The 22,066-nt window shown below is 29.2% G+C and overlaps 1 protein-coding gene across 1 annotated transcript; it reads left to right on the forward strand.

The window, feature by feature from the left end:
- The first annotated feature begins 19,333 nt into the window (after window positions 1–19,333).
- LOC132718204 (FMRFamide receptor-like) lies at window positions 19,334–20,535 on the forward strand. Its single transcript, XM_060701848.1, has one exon. The coding sequence runs from the start codon at window positions 19,334–19,336 to the stop codon at window positions 20,510–20,512; it is 1,179 nt and encodes a 392-aa protein (XP_060557831.1). The 3' UTR covers window positions 20,513–20,535.
- The last annotated feature ends 1,531 nt before the right edge of the window (window positions 20,536–22,066 follow it).

Below are 22,066 nucleotides of genomic sequence, written 5' to 3' on the forward strand. Positions count from 1 at the left end.
CTACAGAACATTAAATATTTCTGAGGCCTAATGCGGTGTTAAGGTGTTTTTTTCCTCTAAACAAAGACACTTTGGTTTTCTCAAATATTTTCTTATGCTAAGTTATTGAGACAAACCATACTACACTAAACATCATTTGCATCTGCAACTCAGTTTTGGAATAATTCCAATAATAGTAACTCGTAGCTAATATGACACGAAACTGAATTGACCAGTCCCTACATCTATTGAAATCCTCATATAATTAAGCATCCGACATGGTTCAAATCACGTATTTTACCTAAAGGTTTTTATCTTTCTTACCGGCTAGACATATAGTTTCATTGAAATTGTTACTTTTTGACTTAAGCCTTGTCTGTACTTCCATAATTAAACTGATTTGTTATGCAAATTTAAAAGTTTTAGTAAGAAACATTGTCATGGCTTAAGCTTTTTCAAAGCTTACTTTTTATAAAAAAACATTGATCTTAATTTTATCTTAACTGTTATTGAAGAAGTCTATATGGCATGACATTATAAATATTTTTTACTTTTTGTGGAGTAATGTTGAGGAAATTCGGTGTGAATACATTTCAATCATTTTAGCATTTTGCTAACTAAATTAATGTAAAATGTCATTGAAATTTGTTTTTGTCATTTCATTAATGGCTTATTAAAACAAACATAAATTGACATGCTAATTTGGTTTGCTTGTTCAATCCTAATTGACCAAGAACTTACTTAATTTATTTTTGAACGTTTTCAAATGTGTTTGTAATCGGAAAGACAGTTTATCATTGATGCAAATTCATGTTTTTTCCGGAAAATATTTTTGCTTAACAAAATATGTCTGTACTTACTCTGTTTTATGTTTGTTTTAAATTCTGGAATACGTTACAATATAAGTAAGAAATAATATCAGCAGTCAGTCACAGTCTATATAAACTAATTTAATGTAATATACCATTGTAGGTTTTCGTATGTTAAAGAAGAAAGCTGATGATGATGGTACAATAGATTAAGAATGACTTGGGTCAAATATTAGATAACATATTTCAGGCCATTTCAGTTTTATGGATATTAATGTACGTGAAAAACAAAATATGTAAATCAAATCAGTCTCGTTAACCAACTTATGATATGATATTAACACTTTTAAAAAGAGTAATTCTTTGAACGTTAGACAATTATTGATGAGTTATTTACTTTCCGAATTGAAAATGATGCTGCTATGGTATTTAATTGCAATAATAAAAGACCAACATAACACGTTTAAAGTGTTGATATTATTTTGTCTCTCACATTTTATATAAATCAAGAAAGAAGAGAGTAGGCCGTTTTGCAAAATTACACAGACAATAAACAAACAACGTCTTTTTGGGAGTTCTAGGTAATGAATAAGACACTCCTTCTTGAAATTTGATACGCGATATAAATTTGAAGACCAAAGCAGTAGCTGATTATATAAAACATTTGTAAGATAACCTATCCATAAGGCGTGTACATAGGGTTTCATAACAAGACATTTTTAAGATGTGTCCATTCACGCTGTGCCGAATTCAAAGCACAATTTGTTAGATTTTTTTCTTTTGCAAACTACTCTTATTCCGGTAGATTCACTCACGTCTTTGGTGCACCGGGTGTTAGCTTTGATATATCAAACATATCATAAAAGGATGCAATGGCTTAATTGTTTCTCAAGTTCTTTACGTTCATTGAAAGAAAACAAAAATAAAGTTTCCTTTTAAAAGGAAAGGCTTGCACAGTTGTGCCTTCATCCAAACCCTTTAAAAATTTTTTTTTTTTGGTTTCAATTTATTATCACATTTTTTTTTTGAATTACGGCATTTGTATATCATAAAGGGTTTATTTAGTTTTTTTTTTTTTTTTGAAAACCGAATATTTCGTTTTTGTCATAACGATTTGAAATCTATTCTCTATTGTATAAATCTAATAAAGATAATGATCAATCGTAAAAATACTAACGTGATACTGAAGGAAAACAAGTGTGCACATTTCATTTCGCCTTTTTCGCAGTGAAATCATTCCTTTGCTTTATAGACAAGTAATTGCACTAAAATACTTCGTTACGTGGTACCAATTAAAAAGCATGTATCAACTATGTTACACGATCACAAATAGACGATGTGCTAGGTGGCAAGGTTAATGATATGCATGGGCTATTTTTAGATTACCTCACCAAGAAGTTGGATCTAAATATAACTCGATCTTTGAAGACGGAATATTACTACAGACTGCAGTCACCATTCTCTATTGTATAAACTAATACAGACAAAAAACAACTTTTGCGTCTTGAAAAACAATTGAAACGGAACAATTTCGTTTATAATTTATTACGGTTTAAACCGATAAATCAAGTACAAATAGAAATCCTATTAATTATATAAACAAACTGGGATTACCGAAGTAACTAAAATAGCTTAGATTTCCGTAATATTACTTCGTCTGATTCCGCAGTATGACGGAATTGCCCGAATTGTCACGATTGCAATCGGAACTACATCGGCTATTATCATTAATCCGAAGAGGGAATCACTAATAAACTAGCAGTCGACTTTGCTTAAAGTGTGTCTATGTCAATTGCCAATTCTTAATTCTTTAAAGATAAGGTAATGCCCTGTGAAAAATAAAACTATAACAAATAATCAAAATATCTAGAAAAAGGAAAAATCCATTGGGAGAAATGACAGCAACAAAATTGTATGTAAATTTTAGACTCGGTTTGATCGAGTCTGTTCATGACAGATAATGTAAAGGTGTAGTTTCTCTCACGCTCCCTAGCATCCGTTTAACGATATTCAATCTTAAATGCTTAATGTCCTGACATCAACATCCCGAAGAGCTAGAAAATATAACACTACTATCGCTAACGCCATGTTTTTGCGTACTTTTAACTGAAAACGTTATAAACAAAAAATGTTTTTTTATTAGAGATTAGCTGTAACTGATTACTGATTATTTACTTGTTTTCTAGAACACAAGTGCCTATCTCTCTGTACTGGATCAAAGTAAGACATTTAAAAGTGGATTTGAAATGGTTGAATGAAGAAGAAACAAAATGTAAAACACGACAACATCATATAACCAGTATAAAGATAATTTAGTAACACAAAAATGTTTAGTAGAATGGCAAAGGAATAGCTACTTCCCAGTATATAACATAATTTTAATATCAATATAGCGAATATTATGTCAGTACAATGATCTTAAAAATATAATTAAACAAATTGTTATACTTTATTCAATAAAGGCATTCCCACGGCGCATTTATCGACGAAATGAGGAGTTTTACTTTGATTTGAACGTCATTCCAGATTGAAAGCTGTATCATTTTGTGACAGTAATCGCATTATTTCAGTAGGACAGCGTTATTGAATTATATTTTGAGTGACTTTTAGACACATTTTCAGATACGAAATAATTCCCGCGATATCACAAAACTTGACAGTTATGTTTGTTTTGCTCTGTTCTGTGGCACATTTCAATCTTATTTATCCATTTTATATCTTAACATGTCAAAGTCGGAAAAGGTCATTATCCGAGGGTGAATTCGTGAATGAAGATCTTAGTTGCCTCTTGTACATTTTTGTAAGAAACCCATTTTTTACAATTGCAAAAGGACATTCTAGTCTTACTTATTCAGACATCTTGAAATCTATTTTACAAATCATTCGATATTTACCATCTGATATATTGAATTGTTTAAGATAAAATGTCATTTACATGTAGAAAGTGGATAAAATGTAATAAAAGTACGAAGTATATGTCCAATATCGACAACGTCAACTTGATATATTTACTGAAAATGACCGTCATTTAATTTACGGGAAAATAAATGAATTAAAACAGAATAACTTTATATCTATGTCGATACACATACAGTACATAAATGTTTTGAAAATTAAACTTATTATACTTAAAATAAAGCAAATAAGATCAGTTTTAAAAAATAAAGTATGTTTCCAATCTAAGACCGACTAAGCGCTTACCTCTTCTATCGATATACATGTATTTATATATTTCAAGCCTCAATATGTCATATTTAACTTTTTACGCTTGGGACAGGCCCTTTTATTGCAGTCTACTCTATCATCAAGTAAGGGTATTTTGTAGAAGTATTTGTTTTATTTACGTGGAAACGCTCATAATTAGAATTGTTCAAAGATGTTATTTCGTGAAATCATTTCATTGAACACAAAACATACATTTTCAGATAAACTTGAAATATTGATATCTATTTTAAATTTATTAATCAGTATCAGATTCAGGACTTCATCCTTTTTTGGATCATTGGATGTTCAGTGGAATAAGTCTTCACAAGATAGATATTTATATACAATTATTACTGACAAGTCTGACAAGGTAACGATCGGTCTGAGTGTAAATAATCTATTACCATAGCCTTATCAATAATTTTGTCTTAAACCACCTGATAGTTGCAATATAAGCACTTGCAATGATGCGAAATGTTTTCATTTCCCGCCATATTCACAAAATGTTGAAGTGTATTGTATGACAAGATACATAATATTTCATGATATTTTGACTATTTTCAGAGTTGGTATTTTGGCGTATTATCTCAGAAATTATTATAATTTAGTATAGTTATAGACATATAACCATTATTTAGCTTCAGGATGGACTGTGGTCTGAGATAGAAGTTGCACAGTTATAGTTTCCCCATAACTGAACTCATTTTCAAATGAAAATGGGATTTTTCTTGCAACAATAGTCCGTATAAGAAAACGTGTCATTTTCATGCAACATTCACATGAAATCATAATTGAATGATAAAATGATCATGTCCTCATTACAAAAGTAATTTCCTTACAGTAACGTAAATTTGATATAGGTGATCTATTAAGTACATGTACTTTTAAGCGATTGTATACAGGTGCATATATTTTTTCTAAAATACAAAAGGATATATACCAAGCTTGGTTTTATAATGAAGTCAAATTATTTTTTATTTCCAAAATGTTTTCTTTAACTAATCTAAGCCAGTGATGTTTAAATGGAAGCAACAGCAAAATACTACTATTCATCATATAGAATTTTATGAATTTAAACGTTTAAACGGAGAGAGGATGTAAGTATTTAACTAGATCAAATTATTCCAAAATGACCCCAATCAATATTCGAACAATGATCTTTCTGCATTTAATTTCGTAGATTCCGTACATTGATATGTATTACATAAACAAAACATATCTTTTGGTATTGATGGTTAGTTAATAAAACATTAACATTAAGGTGTCTGTCACTTGCAGTGAAATTGGAAATTATAATAATATCTAGTGACTTATCTAGGAAACCTTGTTGACGTTGACCGAAGCAGAGATATGATAAATCGGCGTGGAAATAACAGAACAACAAAGGAAAAAAAAACATTAATAATTACCAACAACTAAGGAATTCTTTTGTAGAAAATCCCAGTCGTTTAAGATCGACCTGTAGCTTTTAATGACACATTATTGCTCACTAGTATGAAAATTATATAGCTACAACATTAATAGTCCATTGACATCTACCGGAAGGAAGGTAGTAAAAAAAAGCAACTTTTGTATTTATTTGTTTCTGTGTACACTTGCCTTACAACGAATGGTAAACATATTCTTTTGTAGTTTACAAACGAATAAAACCAGCCGAAATAAAACCACAAATAAAGATGAAAAATATTATTTTACACCACATGAAACACTGTTTTTTCCTACACGCAAATGAAACATTTGTTCACAGGTTTCTGACGAAAGACGATAAAAACACAATGTTGGTAAAAAGGGCAAATACACAAATGGAATGATGTGCCGCTCTAAAAACAATGTTTTTGAATTAAATATCAGCGCGAACAAGGGATTTTATATATTTGCATACACAGTATTATCCTTTTTAAAGATGTGCTTATTTATCGTTCAACAAAGGGAGAAAATACCTCAAAAATTCATTCTGAAAGCATACGGGTAATTTTCTATTTGTTCTTAATCCTAGACCTGTACATTAAATTACACCACTGTTCTCGTTGATTGTTTTATCTTCTGTACTGTGCATTTCTGGTCGCCATGTTATCGTTAGATATGTTCGCTATTATATGCATTTTAACAATTGTAATCATAAGTTCCGCTAAAAATGGACATCTATCCGACGCGTCACGAATTTCCTAGAACTCAAATAACTTTTCTATGCACTATAAAATTGTTATCTTTTATCCATTTCACAAACGTTTCTGAGGTTACTAATTTCAAGATTTCTTAGATAATGTCATTCGGAATTGAATATATTATGTACACGTTATAAATTCATACCTCTTTATTACAATATTCAGGTTATTTGACAAGCACCGAAAATTTAGATACATGTATCAAACTAGTTTGTTAACTTTTAAGGTAATAAGAGACAATATGTCATTTTCTTAAGTTTTAATATGTGTTGCTAGTGATGCACAAGAACTAAAATAATTTCTCTAAACTATTTTAAATTGATCAGGGAAAAAGAGAATATTTTGTCTTACACAATTTATTTCACAAACAGTGAACGACAAAATCATTTTCGAAAAGTGAATGCAACACTATCTCTATTTATTTTAAGATCAAAATTGAAACTATAGTGTACGGTTTTATAAAGAGTTAAAGTAAAGTTAAATGTTAATTTATTTTTGTTTTTCTTTAAACAAAAATAATAAATAATGCAGCGAAAAACAATTATATTTAACTGGCCGAATCAGACCTCAAAATGCATTTAATTTTCATTTCTAAAAAGCTTTTATTTACTGCCTTGTTTTCAATTTTCTTCCTTCGCGACAAAATGACACATCCAGCTGCGTTTATGCATCTCACGTGTTCTTAATCATTTATTTTAACAATATAAAGCATATTTCCCCTTTCTACTAAACAAAAAAACATTATTTAATTCTGAAGCATATTGTGCCGTTAAGGTTGGGCTTTTCTCTAAACGAAGTCACTTTGGTTATCAAAAAATATTTTACCATGCTAAGCAATTGAGACAAACCATACTGTACTAAGCATCATTTGCATCTGCAACACAGTTTTGGAATATTGGAATATATCCAATAACATCAAACCGTGGCAAATATGACACGAAACTGAATTGACCAATATTTAATAAGTCCCTACATCTATAAAAATCCGTCTTTAACTAAGGATCCGACGTAGCTCAAATTACGTATTTTACCTAAGGGTTTTTGATTTTCTTAACGGCTAGACATATAGTTTCATTAGCATTGTTACATGTTTGCTTAGAACCTTGTCTGTACTCTGATGATAAAACTGATTTGTATGCAACTTTAAAATGTTTTGATAAGATACATTGGCTTAAACTATTTTACAGCTTAATTTATATATAACGTTATTGAATCTTAATTATTTCTGAACTGTTATAATTGCAACAAGCTAAATGGCATGCCATTATCATTTTTTAGCTTTCATCGGAGTGATGTGAACGATATTCAGTTTGAATACATTGCAATCATTTTATAATCTGCTAATTACATTAATGTAAAATGTCATTGGAACTTGTTTTTGTCATTTCTTCTAATGGCTTAAGAAAAGCAAACACAAATTGACATGTTAATGTACTTTGCTTGTTCTGTCCTAATTGAACCTTTATGTTTTATTTTTTTATGTTGTTTTCCATTGTGTTTGTGATCGAAAAAACAGTTTATCATTTATGCAAATTCATGTTGTTTCGAAAAAAAAATCATTTTGCTAAACAACATTTGCCCCTAATTACTTTGTTTTAAATTTATTTTAATTTCTAATACGTTATGTACAATGTTATTTAGAAATAGTATTCGTCTAAGCGCTGTTACTTGGCTTACTGACACCTGTTTTGAGTATTGTAGGAATCGATAACGAAGGTCGTTGGCATAACCGGTTTATTTTTCGCAGCAAAATGATAATATAATTTTCCATTTCACGTTTGCACGTGTAAAAGGAGTAAGCTTGTGATGTTAAATTAGATAAAGAATGAGTTGGATCAAATATTAATTTAAGTAACATATTTCAGGCCATTCCTTTATTTTTTTATGGATAATAAGATATGTGAAAACAAAATCTGTAATAATAAAATCACTCTTATTGTTATGCAATGCTAAATGACCAGCATAACACATTAAAAGTGTTGGCATTATTTTGTATCTCACATTTTATATAAATCAAGAAAGAAAATAAAAGACAGTCTTACAAAATTACGCCGCAGTTAATCAACAACGTCTTCTGGGAGTTCTAGGTAATAAATAAAACACTCCTTCTCGAAATTTGATACGCGATATTAATCTTTAGACCAAAGCAGTAGCTGATTATATAAAATATTTGTACGGTAACCCATCCATAAGGCGTGTACACAGGGTTTCATCGGGAGACATTATTAAAGCTGTACCCACTAACGCTGTGCAGAATTAAAAGTACATTTTGATAGTGTTTTTTTTTTCTTTTGCAAACAACTTCTCATTTCTTTTCTCATTTCTTAGGGGTTCTCCCCCTCCTTTCCTGTTTAACATATTTAGTTTTTCGATAGATATATATGTTGTTCATCTAAGTACATTTCTTCTGTAATTGTGACGTCTTGTTTGCGTATGGTGTTCTAGTTCACCATTGTTTTCTATGGTTTAAATGTATGGACGCAAAAAGTTTTAAAAGGAAACTCTAGTGTCCCTGAAATGAGACATCTGTAATGACGTTGGTACAATTATTCTTTAAGGTGGCTTCTCTTTATAACCATAAAAAGCCATAAAAATTGTCACCCTTTAGTATGACCTTATTCTAAAACCGTGTATGAAGAAAAACACGAATGTTGTTTTCAGAAAATTGCTAATTTAAAAGCAGAAAATACTTTTTTATTGATTGTATTTTTGTTGATATAAAAATTCTCAAGAAACTCTTTCAGCGTTGCACTTTGTGATTCATGACTTTAAACATATAATAATTGTATCAAATAAAATAATTTGCAAAACACTGCTATGATGATACAAATCCAAAGTCCTTCTTACTTATCAAGAAACAATAATTCTCTATATCTATTGACAATGGTTTTAAAGTTTATAAATTATCCAACATCTGATGAAATTATTTGTGTATATTTTATTCGTGCATACTTAAAATGTAAAATGTACGTAAAGTTTCTTTGTGTACTAAAAGCTAGATAATAAGCCCCATTACAATTGTCCGAAATGTTTGTGTATGTTGGGTTTGTATTAGAGTTTATTTCATGTAAATTCAATTGCTTATAAATTGGTACATCAACATAATTTCAATTCATTTATACCGCAGTTGTATTTTTATCTTTTAACACAGTCTTTGAACTATTTTTAATAACGCTTTTGTGGAATGGCATCTTTTTTTAAAAAAATAAATCACATGTTTTTATTATTTTTTTGAAAGAATGATATTTTGATTAATCTTAAAAAAGTCAGTACTTTCATTTTACAGTCATATACGTGCCATGTGGCACTTAATTTGATCATTTAAATGTGTATATCAACAGTACTTAAATCTTTCCATGACGTGTTTTGCTCTCTTTTTATATACATGATAAAGTTCTTAAAACCTATGCTATATTGGCTCTACATATTATACAAGTAAGATAAATTTGACTATTAAATACTACTTATTAACTTTTCTGAATGCTCATTTGATGTTCATTTTATACAATTTGATTAATTAACCTAAACTCTGACAAAATAAGTGAAACCGTCTTTTAAAATTGTGATTTAGACGAACGGCATATCACATTGCTATCAGAAAAATAATTCCGATTAACGGAAACTCTTATTAAAGTAGGGGAAAAAGTACCTTCTCACAGAGGGAATCCACTTAACTCGATGATTATAATAATCATTTTCTTTTATCTTAACTGTCTCAAAGAAAAGATTTCAAGTAGAGCCATAATTGCACCACATGTAGCTTGTCTTTTTTTAACTTAACTAAAAAATAGCGAAAACCGGTGATGTTGATGCTTTTAGTACGAAGCTTTATGTCGTTGATTGTACATATAGCGGCGCATTGATATTATTATCTCTATATTTATTGAAAATCAAAGCAATATGTGCAGGGGTATGTTTAGCATTGACTTTAAATTGGCTAGAGACATGTGCATCATGGCTGAGAGAAATAAACGTAAACGACTTTTGTGTTGGAAGCGTTGCTGAAATGCATTTATATATCTTTATCAAAAAGATTTAGTTATACATGAATATAATCAGATAATTTGTTGATATAAATTAAAAAAAGAAAAGGTTTATAGTTTTTTATATTGTTTATGTTGATAAATTTTCTTTTTATGCGTTGAAGTGGCATATCTGTTTATTTCATTGTCGTTTACAATTAAGAGTTTCTATATTGTTGCTTTTTATGTTGTTTTTTCTATTCCTTGTCAAATAAGGAACATAAGGTTTGATAAGCAGCGATCACACAAGTTAATTTGAACTTCCTTATTTTGTAAAAGTTCTCCTCAATTTAAAACTTGCACAATTTTTACATGAATATATTATAAAAGATTGACTTTAATTACGCGGGCTTATTATTCTATGTATAATTTGTTTGCTTTTGATAGCCTTCCTATGAATAAGAAACGTAATAAACTATACCTTTTCAGAACTACAAATTATGTGAATTTGTGTATCAAACATATTTTTCTGTATTCACGGAGAACTGATAACATGCTTGAAACTTTTACTTTGTTAAAAAACGTTAAATTGTCTGAAAGAGTTCACGCTTTTAGTTTAGATATTAAATACATTAAACGCATTATTTTTTCTTGCAGGCCCGCTTTCTTGGGTTGATTTAACTTGTTCGTAATCATCAAATGACATAACACTAGCACTTGAAAAGCATGACAAATTGTTTTTATACGATACGCAAATAATAAAACGTAAGAATACCGACCTATTGCTGCAATAATAACGCTAAATTGTACTTTTGTCGTGCATAAACCTTTGCAAAGGCACTCGGACATATGAAACTCCTCACCAAACGTGCTCCGACTTACAATGATTCTACACATGTTACTGCACGACAAAAAGTGCATTATCCCTCTAGTAATGACAATTATTTGACAATAAAGGAGAAAACATTCAAATGCAAGTCGACGCTTGTAATTGATTTGTTTTTGGTGTTCTTTAATGGAATATAAATTATGAGCGGTAGTAAATGACCATGTAAGTTTAATTAATGAAATTTACTACTAGCATTACAATAAGAAGCGAATCAATTGTTATAAAGCTACAATAAAATCACTTAATACTAAAATTGCTGATCGGAATTTTATATAAATATCTTAATTGTTTTTTTTATATATTTATTTTATCTTTAAATTGAAACCACCTTTGTCTGAAATAATATACTAAAAACGCAGTATATAAAAAGGATTTAAAGTTGTTAAAAGCTGATTACTGAAACATTCATCTAAACTTTGTCAAAGTTATTTAGTACATTACTATCCATCACTAGGTTGAGTAAATGCCTTTTCATGTTTATACTTTGCTATTGATACTTTGCTGTTGAATACGTCCTTATTTGCTCGAACAAAAAGTATAAGTGAAGTAACTTCTATAATGCAAGCAATGGCAGATGTACGGGGCAACTTTTTAAACCTTCAACACGTCACTTGACATCTGCTGTTGTGAAGTATGAAAATCTGGAAATGGGTGGTCCCTTGTATATTTAAAAGATAAAACAATACTTAACAAATCCATATAAGATTATTAGAGGAATTGGTAAATATATTCGTACATCAATCAAAATGTACATCTGTTTTTTTTTGTATTTCATATCAAACATTTTTACATGAGTTAATAAAAGTTTAGTCTAAATCGTCCTTTGTATTAACGCCAAAATTGTTGCACAATGTACTTTATACATCTGTCATCATATTCTTGGTTAAACAATATACGTTTTTATGTATTTGCATCATTAAGAATTTTCATTTTCTAAAGACACAATGCGTTATAAATACAGATTTCCTGTTTGTCATGTTTAAATTTTAAAGATAACTTGGAAACGTACAAAGGTCCTGATTCCTTTCTCTAATAAAATGATTTCAACGTTGTGTAACCACTTGCCCCTCATCGCTGTTGGTTCATATCCCGACTGTCACTTTGGATTATATCATGTGTGGAAGCTATCCAGCTATCTTACGGACCATCGTTGGTTCTAAGCTGGTGCCTATTCGCGACTGAAATAATGCACGAAAGGGCACCTGAGATCTTCCTCCACCCTTAATGCTCAAACGTTGCCATATGACCATAATTGTGTAGTGTGACATTAAACCCAAGCAACAAAGAAACAACGTTGTGTTATCATAAAAGCATATAGCTTAAACCGGGTACATTGTTAAACAATTTCTTTCAAATTTTTCTTCTTAATTCTTTTACCAAAAGAAAAACACTTAGATTGAAATGTTGACATCATTTACATGTTCAATCCAAATTGAAAATTAGAAAGAAAGATGTTGTTTTCCAATGTGTTAATAAATCGGGAAGACCTGTTGATCAATAATTTTTCCCAGAAACCGATGATTTTGCTTCAAGCTCTTTTGTTTGCAACATGTTCCTATCTTAAATTCATTTTAACTACGTTAAATGTACATTTCTATTACAGTAACTTTTGTTACATTTTTAAAAGTTCCATATTGAATGTATTATTATCGTACTTTAAGACACGATGTTCATAAGATAACCAACAGCTCACAGTGTTTTAAATAAAAATAAATGCAATATATAACACTTAAAATTTAAAAAACAATTGTTGATGTCTAAACAATTTCTGATAACTTTGTTTAATACCTTAGACAAAAGTTATTATATAGTACATATATACATATATATATTTCTCCTATTTTGTTTATTTCTGTGGCATTCCAACCATTTAATTTGCCGACTTTACAAGTATCGTTTTCTCCTTATTTTCATCTATCTCCTGTATTAAAATGTTTTTCCTTTTTTCCGTGCTATCACTAGGTAAAGGTTATGAGAGAAACTATTTTTGATAAAGTTAATATAGGGTAGGGTTATAATGAAAACTTTTTTTACGAAACCTGTATTTGAATCATAATGCACTGGCTTTAAAAGTAATCTGTTATGAACATTTGTCAATGAAATTTGGTACAGTCAGCGAACATGTACTAAATGCAACATGTGATATTGCATGTTTAAACATGCAAAAGCCGAAAGTTATAAATACAGACGGATTAGCTCTAATCATCCGATACAAACATATGAGTTTGTATTCCAAGTCGTTCTCCCCTCCTGTGAATTTGAAATCACGTCTGTCCGCCACAATACGAGATAACATTTCTGCAATGATTATCAGCACAGCGAAGCACATTTATTTATACATTTGTATTGTCCAAAAAAAATCATTCATGTCATTCGTCTATTGACAATTCTTGAAAACTGCATTTTAAAATGCATTATTTTAAAATGCAAAGAGATTAAACTGAGGATCTTTTTACACCATTCCTCTCTCATGTTTAACATCAATCTACGAAGACGAGAAAATGGGCATCTTACAAAATCACATAGAAAGTAATCAAAAAACATCTTCGGGGAGTTCTAGGTAATGAATACAACCCTTCTTCTGGAAATTGGATACGCAATATTCATTTAAAGATCAAACAAAACATTTACATGAATTATTCGTGTGACGAGTGCAGGGGATTTTCAACAAGGTATAGATAATTTTGTGCCAAATTTAAAGTAGTTAATTTTAAGATATGTAACAGCGAAATGCATGCAAATACATTGTATGTATATTTCATTAACAATATATATCATGTAAATTAAACAGAAACCTAATTCAGTTTTATTTTAAAACTGTTTGTGTGGAGAAAAAGATAAACTGTAACATCGATTATGAAGTAAACACTTCATCTTGATTTGTTTTAAATGTTAAAAACAAAACCATTTTAATGTACTTTTCATTAAACTGTAAATATATACATGAGAAAATAACCAGTTTACAACTTCTGTTTATTGCAGATGCGTTATTGTTTTCTCTAACAAAAATACGGAATATAATCACACAATTCTTGCTCTAAAATAATATGTACGTTAACGTGCTTAAATGCTAATAAATGATTAAACTGGGCAACATTATTCAGTTATAATTTTTGTACTATCGCTACACTATGTTAGCATGTAAACACGTAATTTTTTCAGTATTACGAAGTCTCTCAATCAGTTTGTTTTCGGCTTATGTCGGTAAATATCTAATTTATTGAAAGATATAGATAAGAAAACATTAAAGATGTTTTAAGACGTTACTTCCAAGACATTTTATTACAATTTAGACAATTGGAATAGAGAAAATTCATTAATATTAATTTCTAATTTGATTCTAATTTGATTTTGACGTAAGCGTTAGATTTTTTTTTTCCAAAATCATAGAATGACATTAATTGCATATTATAAAATACCAAAAGCGTATCATTGACTGGCATTGCGGTGCCATTGTGACACATTGATACGGATATATCTGTTTGAAAAGTGTCATAAAGAAGAAAAGAAAAATCACATATCATCCAAATATTGCTTCTGTTAGTCGACAATAGTTGTATTTGTCAATTATTTTTGTTCAATAAAGTCATTTACTAAAAGCTAGAATTTATTATTTCAGTGTTCAAAACTTTAATTTCTAGTAATTAATAATAGCTATGCTTATGTCATTAAATGTATGTAATAGATTGTTTGAATATGGGATTATTTATGAAAAAGGAGTATACATGACAAAGAAAAGCATTGAAAGCAAACAAAAAATGTATTTGTTTATTGGATTATGTACAAATTATAGACATAATAAGTTTTCTTATAGGTAAAATACGTCTTTTTATAGATATAGATATCATGTTTTTTATTAGAATCTCACGGATAAATTTGTAGACGGCAATAATATTTAGTTTTCTTTTATATTTGTCTTGAATGTCTTAAGTGTTACCTATTACAAAAAGTTATTTTCTTAAACCTACTCCTATTTTACGTAAACGTCATAAACATGCTTCAATTCTGAATAAAATTAGATTAAATTCACATTATGATGACTTTATGATATCATCTACGTAACAAATCGAATTAATCAGTAAACTTAGATAGTTATAGATTTTTAATGACAGTCATAAAACAACCATATAGACCTGCTCATTAAACTTGAATTTATTCAGTTGTATTCGTTTTATTTGTTAAGTTTTATTCCATACATACCATTAATCCTGTACTTGTCATAAACAAATCTCGTTAGCGCAATATTGTTGACGTTTGAATCATCAGTTATTACTTTTTACAAAAAAATATTATATCACAATTTTATCTTTTGATAAAACGTATTTGGAAGCAATCAATGTAACGATTCTTAATTTGTTTCACCTATTTATCTAATGTCATCTTTTCAATTTCAAATTAAACTAATAACGTAAAGTGTTATGACCAATTCGAGAAAAAAGATTATTGAATTCAATTAACAACTAATAAATATGAAATGCACAATACAAAAAAAGTAAGTTTTAATACAAATTGCTTGTGCAGGACAAATATAATATTTGTGTGCATGTAATGTAATGTGAAACTCTTATATATCTTTATGACACTCTACTGATTAAAGACAAAACAAATTCAGTATTTTTAAACAAATGGCTGTAATTAAACAACATGCTGGTACAGTATTACATGCGGTTGTTAATCAAATTTCCAGAAACCCGGTGTTCAATTCTATCATTTTCATTTTTAAGTTATAAAAAACAACCCACGGAATACCTAATTATAAACTTTGTATTACACAATCTCATGAAGTCTCTTTTTATGTGTTTCCTCTTTCCTTAGAGGAATCGTCGTCGTTTTTCTTGCCGGCATCACTGACGTCAGTTCCTGTGTTATGATTTGCAATTGATGAAATACAAAGCTATACATAAATGTGTCTGTAAATGATACACAAAATAAGATGTACATTACAAAAAGAATTTTCAGCCCCAAACGTAGAAAGGCAGACAATTTAATACAAATTGGATACTTTTTTTGCAGATAGATATGTGTTGCATGTAATGAAACAAATTAAAATAAAAACATAATGTTTATTCATATGTATTTTCGGTTATAGTAAATTCGAATTTTGAAGTTGTCTTTAAAGGTCAGGATACAAATTTTGATACCGACAATGTTTTTCATTTATATGCTGTATAATCTTAAATCGGGTTTAACAATCTGCTCTGATGTATACTCATAGTTGTAACATATAATATTGAAAGCTTTGTCAAGACATTTCTGCTAAATTAAAAAAAAAAATCTCTAGAAAAAACTATAAATCAAGTCTTTGACACTTTCTTGTAGCTTTGAACACGCAACTTTCTCATAAGTATGTACATGTATTTAGCATTTATTTATTAACATCGATTAAAATGTATAATTATACATGCAAATAATGTCTTAATGTTACGTTTTCATCATAAGTCAAAAATATGTCGGCTTCAGGAACAGGTCTAAATATATTACTTATCAAATAATACTATGAGGAAAATTTGAAATGCTGTCTGTTTATTGTAAATTGTAGCAAGTATATAACTATATTATGGGAAATAAAATATGTTTAAACTAAATGTATTGCTTTCATAGAAAGTATTTCATAGCAAAATTAGTACATGAGTAAATATCCTCCACTCCTGATGCAATTAAATTTGTAATATTGTTCGTTAAAATAATTGACTGTTGCCTAAGTTTTCAGATTGTGGGCATAAAAAAAGCTTAATCAAGAATTCAATATAAAAAGCAAGATCAACAAGAAGGGTGGCATTTAACGAACGCATCCCCTAACACAGGACTTACAGCAAGGAACCCAGCAAGACACCAAATAGGACATGGCACATGGGGAAAAATACAAGAACAAATAATGACACTTTTACTAAAATTACAAGAACAAAAAATGACATTTTTACTAAAAATACAAGAACAAAAAATGACATTTTTACTAAAAATACAAGAACAAAAAATGACATTTTTACTAAAAATACAAGAACAAAAAATGACATTTTTACTAAAAATACAAGAACAATAAATGACATTTTTACTAAAAATACAAGAACAAAAAATGACATTTTTACTAAAAATACAAGAACAAAAAATGACATTTTTACTAAAAATACAACAACCAAAAATGACATTTTTACTTACCACAGAAACATACAAGGTAATTAAAATGAAAATAAATGGATATAATATTGTTTAATTATCATTTATTACTTTCACATTCGGTGATCATATATTACACAAAGAAAAGAAGCTCTGAGTTTCCTTGCAGAAATATTTTTTTTGCTCCCAGAGAATTTATCGATACCGCATGTTATATCAAAAGTCACTGAACATCAGATGTTTCTGCATTCCAATATCAGGTCTTATTTCCGTCATTAGCAAAATCTCCAGAGTAATGTGAACTTGTCAAAGGATGTATTGCAGAGATATGATAGAAAGAAGTAATAAAAAAGGATAACTCTATTGCTTTAAGGTTTGTGTTTTTAATTAAAATAACTGGCACACTGTGTCCTGGAAATGAACAATTTTATAATTTAGGAACGGGAAAATATGAGTTTTATTAATAAGAATTTAATGTTACAATCAGGAATTCAAAGTAAAATGATGCTTTAAAGTTGAATTAGGTATTACTGTATTACATAATGTGCCAAAGAAATAGCAAAATATAAGCAAAGTGTATTTTGACAAACATAACACTTTTTCATTGTCATTACGAATTGCCAAAAATAAAAAAAAGATGATTCCACTTTAAAGCCAAATAGTATGTTTCGGAAAAAGTCACAGACCACCGAAACTAAAACAAAAAAAAAAACGTTTCAATTTGAGAAATAACAATACACCATCTCTAGGCTAAGCATGTCTTTATATTTAAATTTAAGTTATTAATTTATCTATTTTCTGATTAACTGATTGATATAATGAAACTTTCGGAATATGCGAAGCATTTTGGAAAATGTTGTTGTAACAATAAACTTTTTTTAACCGTTTTCTTTTTAATTAAAAAGAAATATTTACGAAGGTCCTGTGAGTCTGAATTAATGTTGTTAGGGCTTTGTTCTGTAAATGTTACTGAAAACAAAACACTAATTGTGCAAAGATATTAGTTGATTATTGTTGCTTTAAAAATAAACAATGGATTGTAAATTAAAGTTTGGAATTTAAAGTCAATATTTTGTTCAGTTCATCTAAATGTACATATGTATCATTTCCTTGTAATCTTGCAAATTTCATATAACCGATTACTTACGAGCTTAATTATACATGGTTTATTCGCCCCATCATTACGGGTGATATAAGTCATAGTTTCCAATATTTTTTCAAGTTTTAAAAAAAATCACAATTTCTCCAATATAAGCCAGAGACCTTGAAACAAAATATTTGAAAAAGGCTTTTGGCATTTTAGGCATTTCAATTCTGTCGTTTTAGATTTTCTTAAGGGCTTCTTCTTCTTTCTTTTTTATTGCCACATCAGCGTTTTTGTGCAGTGTGGATATGATGTAAAAAGTCGCCTTATACGTAAAATCAGAGATGTTATATTTTTTATCCTTAAAGATGGTTCAACACGACATTATTGTTTTATTTGTAGTACTTTTAGTTCTTTCAATTTGCTTTTTCTTCTTGAGACGTTCCAGTTTTCTTAACTTAAATACTCAGTCTGTATAATCAACTAAAGAATATCTTGACTACTTTTAAATTTGTCTTTAGACATTTTATCTGTGACATACAGGCTTCATAACCCTTTGTCCTATTCCAAAATTCTTTTTATTTAGTTTCGCCCATTGTTTTCTATTTTAAGGCGCACGTATTATTTTTAAATGAGACCATACGGCGTTTTTAGGGGATTGGCACGAACGTGTCGCATTAAAAGATAAATAAAAACCGCCGTATAAACACATCTACATATGAATATCAAATTTTCTTGTTTAATAGTCGAAATCTGCTTTAGCCGGTGAAAGATGTTATCGTTTATGAACTTGCTCGATCAAACCGATTTTTGTCGAATTTTGTCGTTTTCGACTTACCTTACAAATTCTATTTCTCTCTTTTTTGTTTTAATTTTGCCTCTTTTTGGGGTTACCTTTTGTTTTGAAAATTATTCGATTTTCATGAAAAGATTATCATTCTTTTTTAAATACATTGTTAAACATTTTTAATTCTAACTTTTAATGTAAATGTCCTTGATGAAATAAATTGTTAAACTCGTAAGCCTTGTATTTATTAGTTCGCAGAAATATACATCTAATAATATGATGAAACATTTACGGTGATGACGTCTATTTAATTTATCATCTCTTTCCGTGTCTTTTCAGAATGAGTTCTGGCGGTCTTTCCTCCGGTAATTGGACGGCAAATAAGCACATCTTCAAGAACGATGATATTTTGTACGAGAATATAACAAAACCGTTGCTTGCACTGCCATTTCATCCAATAACATCATTTTTGGAGCGGTACACAATTCCAGTCATTTGTGTTTTTGGCTTAATAACCAACACATTGTCTTCTGTCGTTTTTCTTCAGAAACCGTTGAAGAATAATTCTTGTAGCATATATCTAGCTGCAAGAGGCATAGCAGATAATGGATTCCTATTAACGTTATTAATAATTTGGATATCACAAGTGTTTCATTTACGTTTAGGAACAATAAGTGGTTCATGTAGTATAATAATATTTTTAAGCTATGTTTGTGGATTCATTTCGGTATGGCTGGTTGTATTTGTCACATTTGAAAACTATATTCGAATTTGCAAGCCATTCGTTGTAAAGCAGGTGTGCACAAAAACAATTGCTGAAATAGTTCTATTGATATTGGGTATTTTGTCAGTCTGTCTTTATAACTTTCCTTTTTGGGCAATAAGTGCAGATGATTGCGTGCCTTTCCCGCAACATAGCAAAACTGTACAGGCATTTGTATACGCGGACACTGTCATCACACTGGCTTTACCTCTATGTGGTATCATTCATTTGATGGGTGCAATAGTTTGTAGCTTAATAAAGTCGTCTAATATCCGCAAGAAGCGAACGAAAAGCGGAGTAACACAGTCTGGAAATACACTTGCAAAGGTGACAAAAATGTTATTTGCGGTAACTGCTACATTCTTTTGTTTAAATGTTCCTTCGCACATTTATAGATATGTCATTATGATAAATGGATTTGTATTCGGCAAAAACGACAATGCTAGACATTCTATCCAAGAAGAAGCCGTACATCATACAACATTACTCCTCTCCTATTTATCATTATCAACGAATATTATTGTGTATTTAGTGTTTGGTAGCAAATTCAGACAGGTTCTTGTGAAAATGTGTTTTACATGTTTTTCGTCAACAAAACGTGAAAATAGACAAAGTCGTTTTGATTGGAATAGGCCGTGTAGGAATCCGGAATTAAATAAACTGCAAAATCCGGTAACAAGGTCTCTTACAGTGTTAGTAACGGACAAAGAATGGACGTCAAAGCTGGTACCTCTTGAAAGAGCATATACAAACTAAGAATATGCTGCACATTATACTTATTGATATTTTGATCAAATACGCAATTTCGCTAATCTTCTATTATAATGCTGATAAGATGCATCTTCCAAATAGAAAAGTGATTTTTTTTGTATGACATTTTTGGTATAATTATCTATGTAAATACTGATTCAAACTCTAAAAAATGCAATATTATGTTAAATGTTCAGGTGTTGTCAAAAATTGTCAAAATCCTGTAACGCAATTTTTATGGTAAATATCATAAAATGTAATATTCAAATTTATCATTATTGTAAGTTTCAAAAAGCATTATTTGTCAAGGTATTACCAAATTAACATTTTATGTAAATAAAGGGAGGTAATTTGAAATTTATTTTGGATGAAGTGAAAGCCAGTTTTTCAATAACCATATATTTTAACGTTTAATTTAAATGTACACATTGACATTTTCTGCACATATTTTGGATGCTTAGAAAATGAATAAAACGAATAAATATATACATATATAAAACTTCACTTAACTGTATGCTACATCCTTGATTACAGCATACAGGATCTTTAATATTATTTTATATTCTCTTCGAAATGTTCAAAACCATGTCACAGATAGATTACATGTTATTACGAAAATGTGTGCATCGGCCATGGATCCCCCACATTCCACTGTTTTAGCAGTTGACGGACAGAAATCGTGACAAGTGGGACGGACAATACCAAATTTATATGCCCTACCTCCCTACTTTCCCCAAGTAGTATGAACATAAAAGTAATGTAAGACAATCTTGTGTAATGTCTCTCATTTTTAATGTTACAATTATATGATATTTCACTAATGATTTATCGCATAACCATAATATGATATTTATTGTTATGAAAACATTGGTTTGATTACAAAAATATAATAATTTGTATTTTTTATTTTGATTCCAACTAAACGTTTAATTAAAATATTTTAATACCATATAAACAGCTTTTTTTTATCTGTGAATCGTAATTTGAGGCAAACACATACATGTAATAGAAACATATTGACAGTTTGTAAAAAATGAACAATATTGCATAGAAACAATCAGCAAATGAATAACACAGAAATTATAGAAAAAAAGAAAAGAAAAAATATTAGAAGATCTGTTAAGTGTAACTATATCTAATTGAAACATAAATAAATATGTCTTTAAAAATATTTTTTTAACAATGTATAGTTTTTCAAGTTTGGCCTATTAGAATTACCGAGGTGTTAGAGCGTTTTTAAAAGCAGATAAAATGGATATCAGCTACATCTTAGAGAATGCTTTTTCTTCTATATTTAATTATCTAGATATCAGACAAAACGCTTTTCAGAACATTAATTCATTCTAATCAACATAATCTTGATAAACAAGAAATTCAGAAACACGTGTAATGGCCATTAAATGTTAATGAATCATTCTGAATATTAATGGTAAAGCTAACATAAATTGTCTGTTTTCTTTCCTACTGATATAATGACGATTGTTGTGTCATGAAACCTACAAATCATTCACAAACGATTTAGAGATAAAATACTTTTAAAAGTTATTATAAATTATTTCC

This window comes from Ruditapes philippinarum, unplaced genomic scaffold (genome assembly GCF_026571515.1).
Source record: "Ruditapes philippinarum isolate M1 unplaced genomic scaffold, ASM2657151v2 ctg1953_1_1_1_1, whole genome shotgun sequence".
Classification (NCBI taxonomy): domain Eukaryota; kingdom Metazoa; phylum Mollusca; class Bivalvia; order Venerida; family Veneridae; genus Ruditapes; species Ruditapes philippinarum.

Coding starts and splice junctions, on each gene's coding strand:
- LOC132718204 (XM_060701848.1), top strand. CDS start 19,334: ATGAGTTCTGGCGGTCTTTCCTCCGGTAATTGGACGGCAAATAAGCAC.